The sequence below is a fragment of the Homarus americanus genome, unplaced genomic scaffold (genome assembly GCF_018991925.1).
Source record: "Homarus americanus isolate GMGI-L3 unplaced genomic scaffold, GMGI_Hamer_2.0 scaffold59495, whole genome shotgun sequence".
Lineage (NCBI taxonomy): Eukaryota > Metazoa > Arthropoda > Malacostraca > Decapoda > Nephropidae > Homarus > Homarus americanus.
Window position 1 is genome coordinate 624,126 of NW_024732415.1, and position 12,523 is coordinate 636,648.

The window sequence follows — 12,523 nt, forward strand, 5'->3', positions numbered from 1 at the left end:
TTTAAGTATTTTGACTCTCATAACAACTGTAGGAAATGGTTACGTGTATATAATATTCATTTCACCCAAAACACTCAAATGTAAATGCAATATATGTCACTAACTACTACAACACATGTAAAGCAGTCTCGTATTTGTGAGAATTATGTGCAAATTCTCCACATAACAATACTAGGTTAGATTAGTTTAGATAAGGGTAGGTCGGGTCGGGTCGGGTTAGGTTAGTGTAGTAATGTAATCGCTGTGAAATTAATGATCACAAACACGCACATGACCACTGCCTCTTCCCATGCCCCCCCCCCTACACACACACACACACACACACACCAAGAAAATTCCTGGATATGCCCATGTGTTATTGTTGGTGATCTCACCAATATGATTAGAACAAAGTTACCATAAGCAGACTTCACCTATCTCCGTCTTATCCCACCCAAACTTACCCTAACACAACCTACCCAGACCAAAGCTATCCTAACCCATCCAAATTTAACCTAAAATATACTAGCTTTCCAATTGCAAGATAGGTTAAATGTACTTTATATTGTTCACATATGTAGTGTAGTACCGTGTGTATAAAACTCCACTCCTTTATCACATTATACTTGGTTTGAGATGTTCATTTCATAGCTACAAGTTCGTTTATGTGTGGCATGATGTTGTCAATGCTATATACAGTGTGTCTCAAAAAATGCATTTTTGTGAAGGAATGCTCCCCGGTAGAGACCATTAACACCAGATATATCCTCAAAACCGTTTCTACATTTGGAAATGCTGATTGTAAGCCATCAGTTTCCTTTATAATTCTGTAATAAAACGGCTCATTAGACTCATCCGCGGCTTTTGCATACAACTTTACCAGAGACGAGAATTGAATCATTTCATTGGAGATGTTTTCATCAATATCTTTCCATAAGTTTGCAGAAGATTTTCTGAAGCAGAACGAATGGCATTGGCTGACATGGTTTCCAGATTGCTTAAAAAACCGAAGCGATCCTTTACAAACGTGTATGAAGAAATCCTTTTGTTTAGGGACACCACTACCGGGTTGGTGATCAATGACTGTGAGGAAGCATTTTGTTTGGAAATTGTCTCTTGGACTGAGATCCGTACGTTTGATCGCCTCTACGACCTGAATGGACAAACTCGGTGCTTCTTGCCAGATCTTTTGTTTTTTCCTCATAGGCGTCAAAACTGGCTCGCTTTCTTTCAACGGAACATTTCAAGGAAACCAGCGAATTTACTGCTGATTTAAGAATTAGTTTTGGATCTTGGAGTTTGTGTGGTGTAGTGTTCACTTATTTATACAGCGTTTTTATTATTTTTTATTAAAATCTCTGTGTTAAATAAGTTATATCAGTTCACCAAACATGAGTTTTAGTAGGAAATATTTGTGGCAGCCTGATGGAGTTAAGGTAAGTGGTGCACAGCGAGTGTTAGGCACTCTGCTCCACTTGTTTATCGCTCTGTGGTAAAGGTTTTTAAAACTTTTTTTTTTTTTTACAATGTTGTGGGGAGCCCTAGATGTGGGGGGCCCTGGGCGTGTGCCCGGTACGACCTCCCCATAATCTGGGCCTGTTTCTCACAATTGAATTAATCAGTAAAAAAATACGCAATTCTTATGTCCTGTTGAATTTTGTCATAGTATGTGACTTAGACGTCAAATGAAAGGTGTATATATGTGTGTGTGTTCGTGGCATTAACAGTCAACTAATTAACCCTAAAAGTAATGTCGCATTTAGGTACTTTATTCAGACAAACGATAATCGATTTTATTCAGCTGGGTTAAATATTTGCTTTAAATTAATGTTTCATGGTGGATTTCGATTTATGTTCATTTTCATTAGTTTATAGAGAAGGTATTAGCAGAGGTGTGGTGGTGAGGGCAGGGACTCGTATGCCTTCTCATGAGAGGTGTGGGTACTCGTATGCAGAGGTGTGGTGGTGCAGGGGGCAGGGACTCGTATGCCTTCTCATGCACTCCCTTAGAGGTGTGGTGCTGAGGGCAGGGACTCGTATGCCAGAGGTGTGGTGGTGAGGGCAGGGACTCGTATGCCAGAGGTGTGGTGGTGAGGGCAGGGACTCCCTTGTTAGTATATTAACCCCCCAACAATGCGGCTGGGCGAGTTTTTCTCAGCTGCAAGCATCATATTTGAAACACGTTGATTTCCTTTTTATTTTGAGTTTGGGACATGATACAGTGTTCAGACTTGATCCACGTGATAATCAAATTGTGTGAAGCATTAGATGGATTACAACACCTATGAACAAAATGGAATTATACGAATCACAACAAATAATAATTGGTGTGACTTGTTGCAGCTGGCCATCAGCGGAAAATACCTTATGAAAATACAAGTACAAAAAACACACAGCTCGAATTAACAATCATTTAACCATTATATATACATGTACTCTGAAATGATGTATTACCAATTAATGATAAATATTTCTAAAACTCCTAGAGTACATGGAAATTAATGTCAATGGCCCGATAATTGTGATAAAAACTGAACGGCGGCAACTGACTGTCAGCTCGATGGAGACAGAGATGCCTAAAATTATTATTCTTGCCATTTATTCCCACGTAGAGAGGCAGTTTATAACAACACCTTCAATAAAAATGAAATATATAATTTAATTAACGTGAGTATTGACGGGATTTTATTTGTACAGAAAGCTGTATAAATGAAGAAATAAATTTTCCTTGGTGGATAAGGTGGTCAAATGTGATGTTGAGTCACATGTGTGGTAGTGGTGGTGGTGAGGGACCAACACCCAGCACTGAGGAAGGAATGAACACCTCACTACACACCACTACTACCACCATGGCCACCCAGACTGACACACACTCCCAAAATCACAGTGAGATGAACGAGCTTCCCCCACCCAGGATGATTTCCCAGAGAGCTCATCAAACGCTAGCCTTCCCGACATTTTCCTCAAATTACACCAAGATGATTCAAGCCAACTTATACGATAAACTTACCAACCCTAAGGTGAGTTAATTTCCGTCACCACCACTACTCATAAATATTGATTGCTCTCTGGAAACTGAGATATTTATAGTGTAGATGAAAGTATTCCAGTATCGTTTTTCACAAGTGCTTTTCATCAAGAATTTTATGAGCATTATATTTTCCCGCCAATGGCATGATAAAGCGCTAGCCTTATTTTTTAGGTATAATTAAGTCGATTTTTTTGCTGTTTTTGAAGAAGTCGAGTATAATAATAAAAATATATATAAATATTTGATATAATATCCTCTTGAAATTGCTCATGTATATTGTATGTCTATTTTTCTATTGTTCCTGTCATTACATTTAACACTATCACTATTAATATTTCTGAGATGTGTTTTATATGTTGGGTAAGATGTATAATCGTGTTTAAATATTCATGTAACTCCTTAAACCGATATCTTATGAAATGACTACAATTTTTAATGAGCCCATCCCAAGCACACGTTACAGATAACAATATTATGAGGGTTTGTTTTATACTGACATACAACACACATTCAAACTCGCTTCTCTACAGTTTCTAGACTTGTTACCTGTTGCTATATACAGAATCACCCGAGAGATTGTTTTAATTGCGTTTTTAACCCAAAGGTATATTTGTCTAATTATAATAACCGTGTAAACTAATATTAATAATTTACCTTTTATTTTAGTTTCGATAATTTGATGTATAAAAGTATTTAGGTCTCAGTCGCATATTCTCAGGCTGATAATTCGGTATAAACTGATAGTGCGTTCTGTACAGTAATTAATAATAATAATAATATAACACTACCTTAATATTAATATAAACTCTTAACTATTCTTAAAGCAAAAATAAACAAAATGTGCTTACTTGGTATACGGTATATTTCCTGTATAAATATTTATTGTATGTAAGTTATTCATGACTTAGTTGCAGCGTTCTTGAGATAAATAACCGGTGTTTGCATGCTTTGCTATACAGTAAGTAATAACGTAGGATTCACACATCTTTACCTTACGTAGAACAAGATATAGATTATCCTTATAGAGAGTAGGGAACGCGCATTAATATCTAGGGTGATTTACTGTACATCAAACATACTGTAGTGTGGCATGGAGATCGATACTGTAATTATCCATATTGTATTTATAACGCTGTAGATATTTGAACTTATTTTTTATAGTTTTTGCGTTAGTGGTCTGACAGTAGTATCAGATGTGGCCATGTCACTCCATGCCTGGGAATAGTTTTCATAGCATCTTATCTCTAGATTTATAGTCTGATGTGATATTAGGGGTGGAAGTCCGCGCCACCACTTATCTCCCACATCCCCGCTGACCGATGTATAAATCTCTCCTCAAACAAATAATATTGAAATAGATTACTGTAGTTGATAATGACTAAATAAACATCGTAAATAGATTAGCTGGGGTGGGCGTGCTGATGATTCGTGATATACGTATGCTGTTTGTATAAATTATATCATTTCATCACATCAGCTTACGAGTCTTTCAGGCGTTTTCTTTGTTTGTTTGTTTGTTATTTGCTGCCCATCTCACGTGTGCCCGGTGGACCATTCCTCAAACCCATGACACAGTAATGGTAGATAAGCATGTTACCACTTGCATTATAAGACGGGGGTAATCCCAATCTAGAAATCCCTGGGACTTGTGGAAAGGGAGCAACGTAGTACTAAACATTTACAACTTGAATGCATAAATTGAATAAATGGATGTTGACAAATGAGAATGTCAGTCACGTCTTTCTGGCCTTCCTTTACGTGTGAGAGTGGCGGCCTAGTGTCACAGTATATACAAGGTATATTAAAATTTGCTCAGTTTCATTTAAGGTATTGTTTATTATCATAAATTAACTATATTGTATGTGAAACATTTTTTTTCCAGGGAATAATCAACTTGGCCCAGGCTGTCAACCGGCTCATGGAAGAAGAAGTATTAGCAAGGCTGAACATGGCTGATGCACTCACTCTTACAGCTAAACACCAATACTACTCCGACACTAACGGTATTCCTGAGTTACGGACAGCCATAGCAAAACTACTAACCCGCCACCATAAACCACAGAATTCGATCAACCCTGATAATGTAAGACACAAAGGTGATAATTTAATAGAGAGGAATAAGAGTTGGATATATTTTCATCAAATATATACAAGTACGTTACATATTTAAATCTACCTATTATAACTGTAGTTGTATATCAATTGTCAAGTGATATAGTTTTACTATTGATTATAACATGGTAATTTAGCTAGACAAAATCAGTACCTATCTCACTTTGTGTTCCAATAATAATAATACAGGTATCATAGTTTCTGAAAATTCATATATATTATAGGAATTTTACTTGATTGTAATGTTTGCAATGAGTGGTGTTTGTGTGTGTGTGTATGTGTAAAGGGCACAATAAAGGGAACAAGAACTTAATATTGAGTACTTAAATGATAATATTGACACAGTAATTTATTTAAGGATTCGATATCACCTTTATTTTGTTAATTACCGAACTCTCCCTAGTTAATTGTGATGAATGGGATAACGGCCTGTTTAGACGCACTCTCCCACACTCTTTGTGATCCCGACGATGTGGTCATTACCCCTACCCCTGTGTATGGTCGCATCTATACAAACTTTCATGACCGTTCAGCAGCCACTGTAATACCACTTGTCTGCAGTCAAGAGGTAAGTTAATGATTTATTTCCTGGGTTATATAAAGTTGGTATACAGGGGTATTTAAGGCCAAGGTTCTGATATATAGTACAGTGTGTGTCTATTGCGTGACCTGTGTTCCTCTCTGTCAATCGTCTGTTTAGAGTTGATCATGGGATACAGGAACTCAAGGATATCTTACTGAAATATAGCCAAGTACTAAAGATTAATTATTCTATGTATGGCAATCAACTCATAAAATCACTGTTCAGGTCACACAAGCTCATTTAAAGCTTAGATGTCAGGTTCCATCAGAAATTATTATGAAGCAGAAGATATCACCCCATAATGTTAATACCTAAAGACCGAACCACAGACTTATGAATGATACCAGACACATTCTTATATTGTTTCATTATTTCACTATAGATAAAAATTCTCTTCTTTCTAATTAGGACGACTTTGCTCTGAATGTTAAAGACTTAGAAAAACTGATCGAGAAGACAGAGAGTGAGGGCCGATGTGTGCGTGCGTGTGTCCTCCTTCATCCTCACAACCCTCTTGGCCACATTTACTCTACTGCACAATTAAGGAGCATCATGGAAATATGTGCTCAGTAAGTCATTGTTGCCAGTACGGTAAACCCTCCCAATACCAGATTTAATCCTTACAAGTCCTGTCCATTATTGGGAGGATTCTGGTATTGAGAATATCTGTAATTGAGAAGTTTGCTATTGAGAGGGCTTACTGTATTAGGTTTTGGTTTGAGATTTCATTATAAGTTCAGCTCATCAGTATTGTCATTTCACTAGTCTTGCCTTGGGTAACTGAAGAATAAATAATCAATTCACAGCATATTTCTATTCATAAAGGTCCATAAGTCGTCAAATTTCATTCTCAATAGGTACAAACAGTTATTTAGTCTTGTGATATTTCAGGCATGAGGTCCACGTGATTATTGATGAGATTTATGCCTTTTCAATATACAACAAGGAGATAAAGTTCAACAGTGTCCTTGGCTTTGAGTCTCTGCCTGATCCACAACGTACACATGTTCTTTGGGGGTTCAGTAAGGTAAGCAAAAACTCAATTTGTATTTTTTATAGATCTTAGTTAGGCTAGGGAGTTGGTCACCTGCTGGGGATTTGTCATACTGGGTACTAGGTCTTTCCATTGTCAGAGAACATGGCACCTTATGGAGGATTTATATACTTTACTAAGTACAAGAATGAACAGAAAGCAAGACTGAGATGTTTAAATGTGTGTGTATGGGCCACCTTACATCATAGTAGTAAATGGCTTGCAAGTACTGTATGGGGAAAAATGCTCTCTCTTGTACAAAAAATGCAATACTGTTATCTGATAACTTTAATGAAATAAGCCATGGTGTTTAATCTATGTGTAATCATTAGATAAAGATGGTAGTCATAATTAATAGTTAGGTTTTCCTTTAGGACTTCTCAATTCCTGGGTTCCGTCTGGGAGTAATTCACAGTCTCAACCCATGGGTTCTGTCGTGTGTCACAACTCTGTCTCATTACCACTCCTGCCCTCAAGTTATTCAGCATGCTGCAGCAACTATCATTAATGACGAAGGTAAGACATAATTTTGCTGTATATTGTAGGTTTAGAAAATACTGTAACTGTCATGAAATAATGTACAAGACTCATGAAATACTGTATATTATAAGTAAAACTGTCATGAATATTGTTTATGTTAGTATACCATAATTAAGACTAAAATTATATGCTTTTAAATTCAATGAATATAATGGCTGGAGGCTGACAAAGACATAGAAAAAGCCAGATTTCTGTACATTTCTTGAAGACTGAGATGGTATAGAAATCAGAGATAGTCAGACTTTGTAAACATAATGGAATTAGCATCTGTTAATCTATAAACACACTGTCATCTGATGTGTTACCTTTCCACTCAATAGAAGTCATGTAAATAAAGTGATTTCGGGATTTAATAAATAAAAGATCATCTTCCAAACAGCTAATAAAAAACATTTCAAAGTATTTAAGAAAAAAATAATAATTCTATCATTATTTTTAGTTTATGACATTATGATGAATGATATACTGTACTGTATATAATTTAACCAGCAATACCACAGGGTCATTTGCCACTACCTAAATCCTGGTATAATTTGTATGTACAGAATGGTGTGATGGTTTCTACCTTCCTACTAATCAGGAGAGGCTAGCTAAAGCACACCACAAGATCTGCCAACGTCTACAGGAGATGGAGATTGCGGTCTGCAAAGGTCAGGGTGGCCTTTATGTCTGGGCTAACCTGCAGGCCTACTTGCAGCCGTGTACTGAAGAACGTGAGATGGGTGAGTTAACACTGATACTGTACTGCCCTATATTTTGATAAGGGAGCTTACTATTCAAGATATGATTTCTATGTATATGAACTCTAGTACCGGTATACAATATTGCCTGTATTGCAAGATTCTTTTAAAGGTCTTTGTAATGCCGTCCCAAACTTTATAAAACAGTTAATTCCTAGAAATTGGATTGTAATAAAAGGAAGTACACAAACACTGTAGCTGAATTCATTATTTTCATATTACTGAGAGGTATACAATATATTGTTTGTACAGTGGTCCCTTGGTCAACGAGCACAATCCGTTCCAGCAGGTTGCTCGTTAACCGAAAACTCGTTAACCGAAACCATTGTTTCAATGGGTTTTTGGGTAATTGGTTCCAGCTCACCGAAAATTGCCTAAATTCAACAAAAAAGGTAGAAAAGTTCACTTACTTTGAGGTGTGTATGTAGAAGGCTCCTGGATGATGATGATGATGGGAATTAGAATGGGGGTGGAGGAGAAGGCATTGGGGTGGAAGAGAAGTCACCCCATGGCACCATTTCACCCATAAAATTTTAGTTCTCTTGGTGTATTTCAAGATTATTCTCTTTAAATCAGCACTGCACTGCATTATATATTGTCAATATGTAAAATATATTTCAAAATGACCAATAATTTGCTTCGAAACACAAAAAAAGCGTTTAGTTGAAGAGAGTCTCAAGCAAGATGTTACCTCCACTGAAAACAGAGAGAGACTAACGCCTGTCTGGTGTGTTAACAGGCTGGATGGCACGCCAGAAACTAGTTTCTTTACCTTCAATTATGTTCAATAATTGTTAAAATGACTAAAAAAATTATATTTAACTATTAAAATTATTGAATAGTATAAACTTCTTGATATTTACTAAAATAGTAAGGAATTTAAGCCCTAAAACCGATTACTGTACTGTATTGGCGGACTAATACTACAGCTGGTGGACCGCCAAATGCAAGCGAAAACATGTTGAAGTCGGCTCGTAAAAAACTCGTTAATCGAGGGATTGGTCGTTAACCGAAGTTAAGAATCTTATGGAAGGTAAATCGTTAACCGAAATCTCGTTAACCGAGGCGCTTGTTAACCGAGGGACCACTGTATATAAGGAATATTGGTTATTTTATCTGTATTTAGTATATTTTATAAGTGTTATTTTGTTCTTTGCTCTTGAATCACACTCATTTTTTTTGTCAGTGTCTTGGTGTTTATAGTCTTGTTATATTTCATGAGTTATAAAAGGAAATCATACACCATATAAAAATATGTTTACAAGGTTAACATTATTTGTCACTGATCTTCATCCACAGCTCTGTTCATGGCTCTGGTAGATGGAGGTGTGTGTATACTACCAGGCAAGAAGTTATACTGTGTCAACCCTGGCTGGTTTAGGATTATATTTGCGGTGCCTGACGAAGAATTAGAAGAAGGTGAGACAAACATACATGATAGGTCTTCATTGACTGTATAAGTAATTTTTCAGGACGTGTTTACCATACCACTTAGTTTTAGATGGAGAGTTATAATGTGTATGGATGGATCTGTATGTTGGCCTAAAACTTGGATTAAAAAGACACACTCCAGATTAAGAACACACACCAAATGTTATTATGAAGAAAAGTCACTATGCCATGCCAGAATAATGTGTATGTGAATTAATAGTTAGTATGAACAAGTGTGTGATCTGCTTAAGCTACTTTGTTTGAGCAGCCAAATGACCTTCATATAGTTAGCTTCCTACTGTAGATGTTTTGTATAAGATAGCAGAGGAACATTGATTTGTGGTCTTCCGTTATACTGTACTTCAGAAGCTGTTTTAGATACTGTTGTTCTAAAAGGCAGTGATAGAAACAAATTCTTTAACATTTGACTGCATTTGTGCCTGTGCACTTAATATAGGAGGCTGGGTGCTACATAACTGCTTCCATTTATGTTTATACACAAGGGAAACTAATCTAATTACTGTATTTTAAGGTACAGCACATGTATAATTTTATATGTGCTTTCTTACAGGACTGTCGAGGATTGAAGTTGTTTTATATGTTTGGAAGAAGAATATCGAGTCAGATTCTTCATAGTAATCATCACAAACTGAATGATTTACTATAACAAGTACGTAGTTGATTTTCAATATCCGGTAAGTAGATTGACATCCTGAATAAGCTCCCAAGGATCACTTTTAAGTTATGTAGGGTACTAGGGAGGTTATTTGGATATCTGTCGGTGTTTCTTATTGAGGATAAAGATGAGTTTTCCCCAGGTGGTCCAGTGAACTGTCTGGGGTGTGGGCGGTGCTATCCCATGGTCCTGCCATTTCGGGAAGGGGGTTAATGTTCAACGTTAAAAAATCTGCATGGCCAGCCTGTCAATCCTACATGAGCACATCTTTAAAATGGTAAAAGGTAAAGAATATTGGTTGGTCATATTGACAGAATGGTCTCTATTTGTTTGAAAAATGTAAAGTGTATTGAGTGTCTTTTTGCATTGTGGTTCTTACACATTTGATTGCACACTGTATCAAAAGGGTTTGAAATGTTTTACAGGTACAATATGTAATTCATTCAAATTATTCACTGTTTTTGTTTTTTCTTGCACTACAGCATTTTTGGGGGTGTACAAAGGATAACAAATGGTATTTTGCATTATGAATTGATAGTTGTAAAACATGAAGTGACAAGTATAGCAAAAAATTACTTAGGAGACATATACTTCGAGTGCGAGCACTCACTCGGACACTCATCAAAGTGAATGCTCAAACTCAAAGTATGTCTCCTACATCATCTGTTGCTGTATTTTTCAATTCATGTTTTACAACTATCAATTCAGATTACAAAATATCACTTATTGGCCTTTGTACATCACCACCAAGTGAAAAACTGTCCATTCGGTCCCAAAAATGCTGTATATTTATATAGTTATAAAAGATTAATTCTAATGAGTATTATTATGTTTAATGCAATCTGCATTGGAACATTGATGTTATGATGTTATGACTGCTTCAACAACCAAGGTCTGTTAGTTCATTAAAAGGCTAGTAACTACGATTAAATAATTTATGAGAGACAAGACTCTATACAGTATATACTGTATGACAGATTTTAAAAAGTACAGTACTGTACTGTTCATCTAAGTTTTTCATAGCAGATAATGATCTACCATATGAATAAAACTATGAGTGAATAAGCCAAGGTCTTGCTGCATGCAACCAAGTGTATACAACACTCCTGTCAGAGTTACAGATTTACACCAAGGGCAGCCCCAATTCATCCATCTGTGGCTAGGTACTGTACCCAACTTTATAGTTGGATTAATGAAATTGAGTGTAGTGCCAGCCACTCTGCTTCCTAGTGTACTGAAGCCTTAACATTCAGTGTGCTGTATCCCTACTGCCACAACAGTCTGTCGGGCTTATGGAACCTACTGTCACCTCCTTTTGTTCCTAAGTCCATCAGCCTCTGTCAAAAGGCTCATTTTTTTGCTTTGGAAACTTGCACCAGCACTCTCCACCTCCAAGGAATAATGCACATCATCTGGAATTTAAAAAAACTCAAAATCCATTTGTGAACAAGTTTTTCTCGCTGATGACATAATAGAATGCTTTGAAACTCTGCACCAGCACTCTCCACCTCCCAGGGATATTGCAAGTCTCTGTATCAAAGAAAATGCTTCAAAGAATGTGTATCAGAAAGCAATTTAACCCTTTTGACCTGAAGAATACAGTAGAGAGGAAATCTACTTGAATCTTTAAGTCTACTTATTCTTTGAGACCAGTCGTGTGATGAATTCATTTATTTTACAAGCTAAAGACTGACCTGCAACATGGATGAAATGGACCTTGTGAGGAACTCAAAATATAAGGCACTAACTGGTGGTACCTGGCATTGTTCTGGTTTGCTAACAAAGAAATGGTGCACCAACAAACACCCCTACCAACATTCCACGGCACACCCAGGAGCTGTTGTCATGACCCAATCTTTTTTTTTTCATGTGGTGTCAACATGTCCGACCTTGGTCAAAATTAAGTGCGCATTCAAAAATTCTGGTTCTTTATATTAAAAGCGGTGGTCATACATAGGGGAGCCACTTTTAGGTAAGATCCTCCCCTAAATTAGATGGACTTTAAGGCCATAACCACCAATAACAAAGTACCACTATTTCCAAGAACCCACTACAGTGACCCCTCGTTTAACGAACGCCTCGGTTAACGAAATTTCGGTTAACGAACTGCCTTCCATAAGGATCTTCAATTCGGTTAACGAATTTCTTACGAACCGACCTCAACATGTTTTCGCTTGCACTGGCCGGGCAACCAGCTTTAGTATCAGTCCGCCAATACATTAATCGGTTCTAGGGCTTAAATTCCTAACTATTTTAGTAAATATCAAGAAGTTTATTCTATTCAATAATTTTAAAAGTTTAATATTCAATTTTTTAGTCATTTTAACAATTATTGAACATAATTGAAGGTAAAGTGACTAGTTTAAAGCGCAGCATCCAGCCTCTTAACACAGCAAAC

The 12,523-nt window shown here is 36.7% G+C and overlaps 1 protein-coding gene across 1 annotated transcript; it reads left to right on the top strand.

Moving 5' to 3' along the window:
* Positions 1–2,690: 2,690 nt before the first annotated feature.
* On the top strand, positions 2,691–12,267 carry LOC121868533 (probable inactive 1-aminocyclopropane-1-carboxylate synthase-like protein 2). Its single transcript, XM_042369227.1, has 10 exons — positions 2,691–2,999; positions 4,893–5,093; positions 5,526–5,690; positions 6,114–6,274; positions 6,597–6,732; positions 7,113–7,254; positions 7,824–8,000; positions 9,318–9,437; positions 10,021–10,119; positions 10,268–12,267. Exons 1-9 carry the CDS (start codon positions 2,733–2,735, stop codon positions 10,083–10,085), a joined length of 1,434 nt encoding a protein of 477 aa, XP_042225161.1. The 5' UTR covers positions 2,691–2,732; the 3' UTR covers positions 10,086–10,119; positions 10,268–12,267.
* The last annotated feature ends 256 nt before the right edge of the window (positions 12,268–12,523 follow it).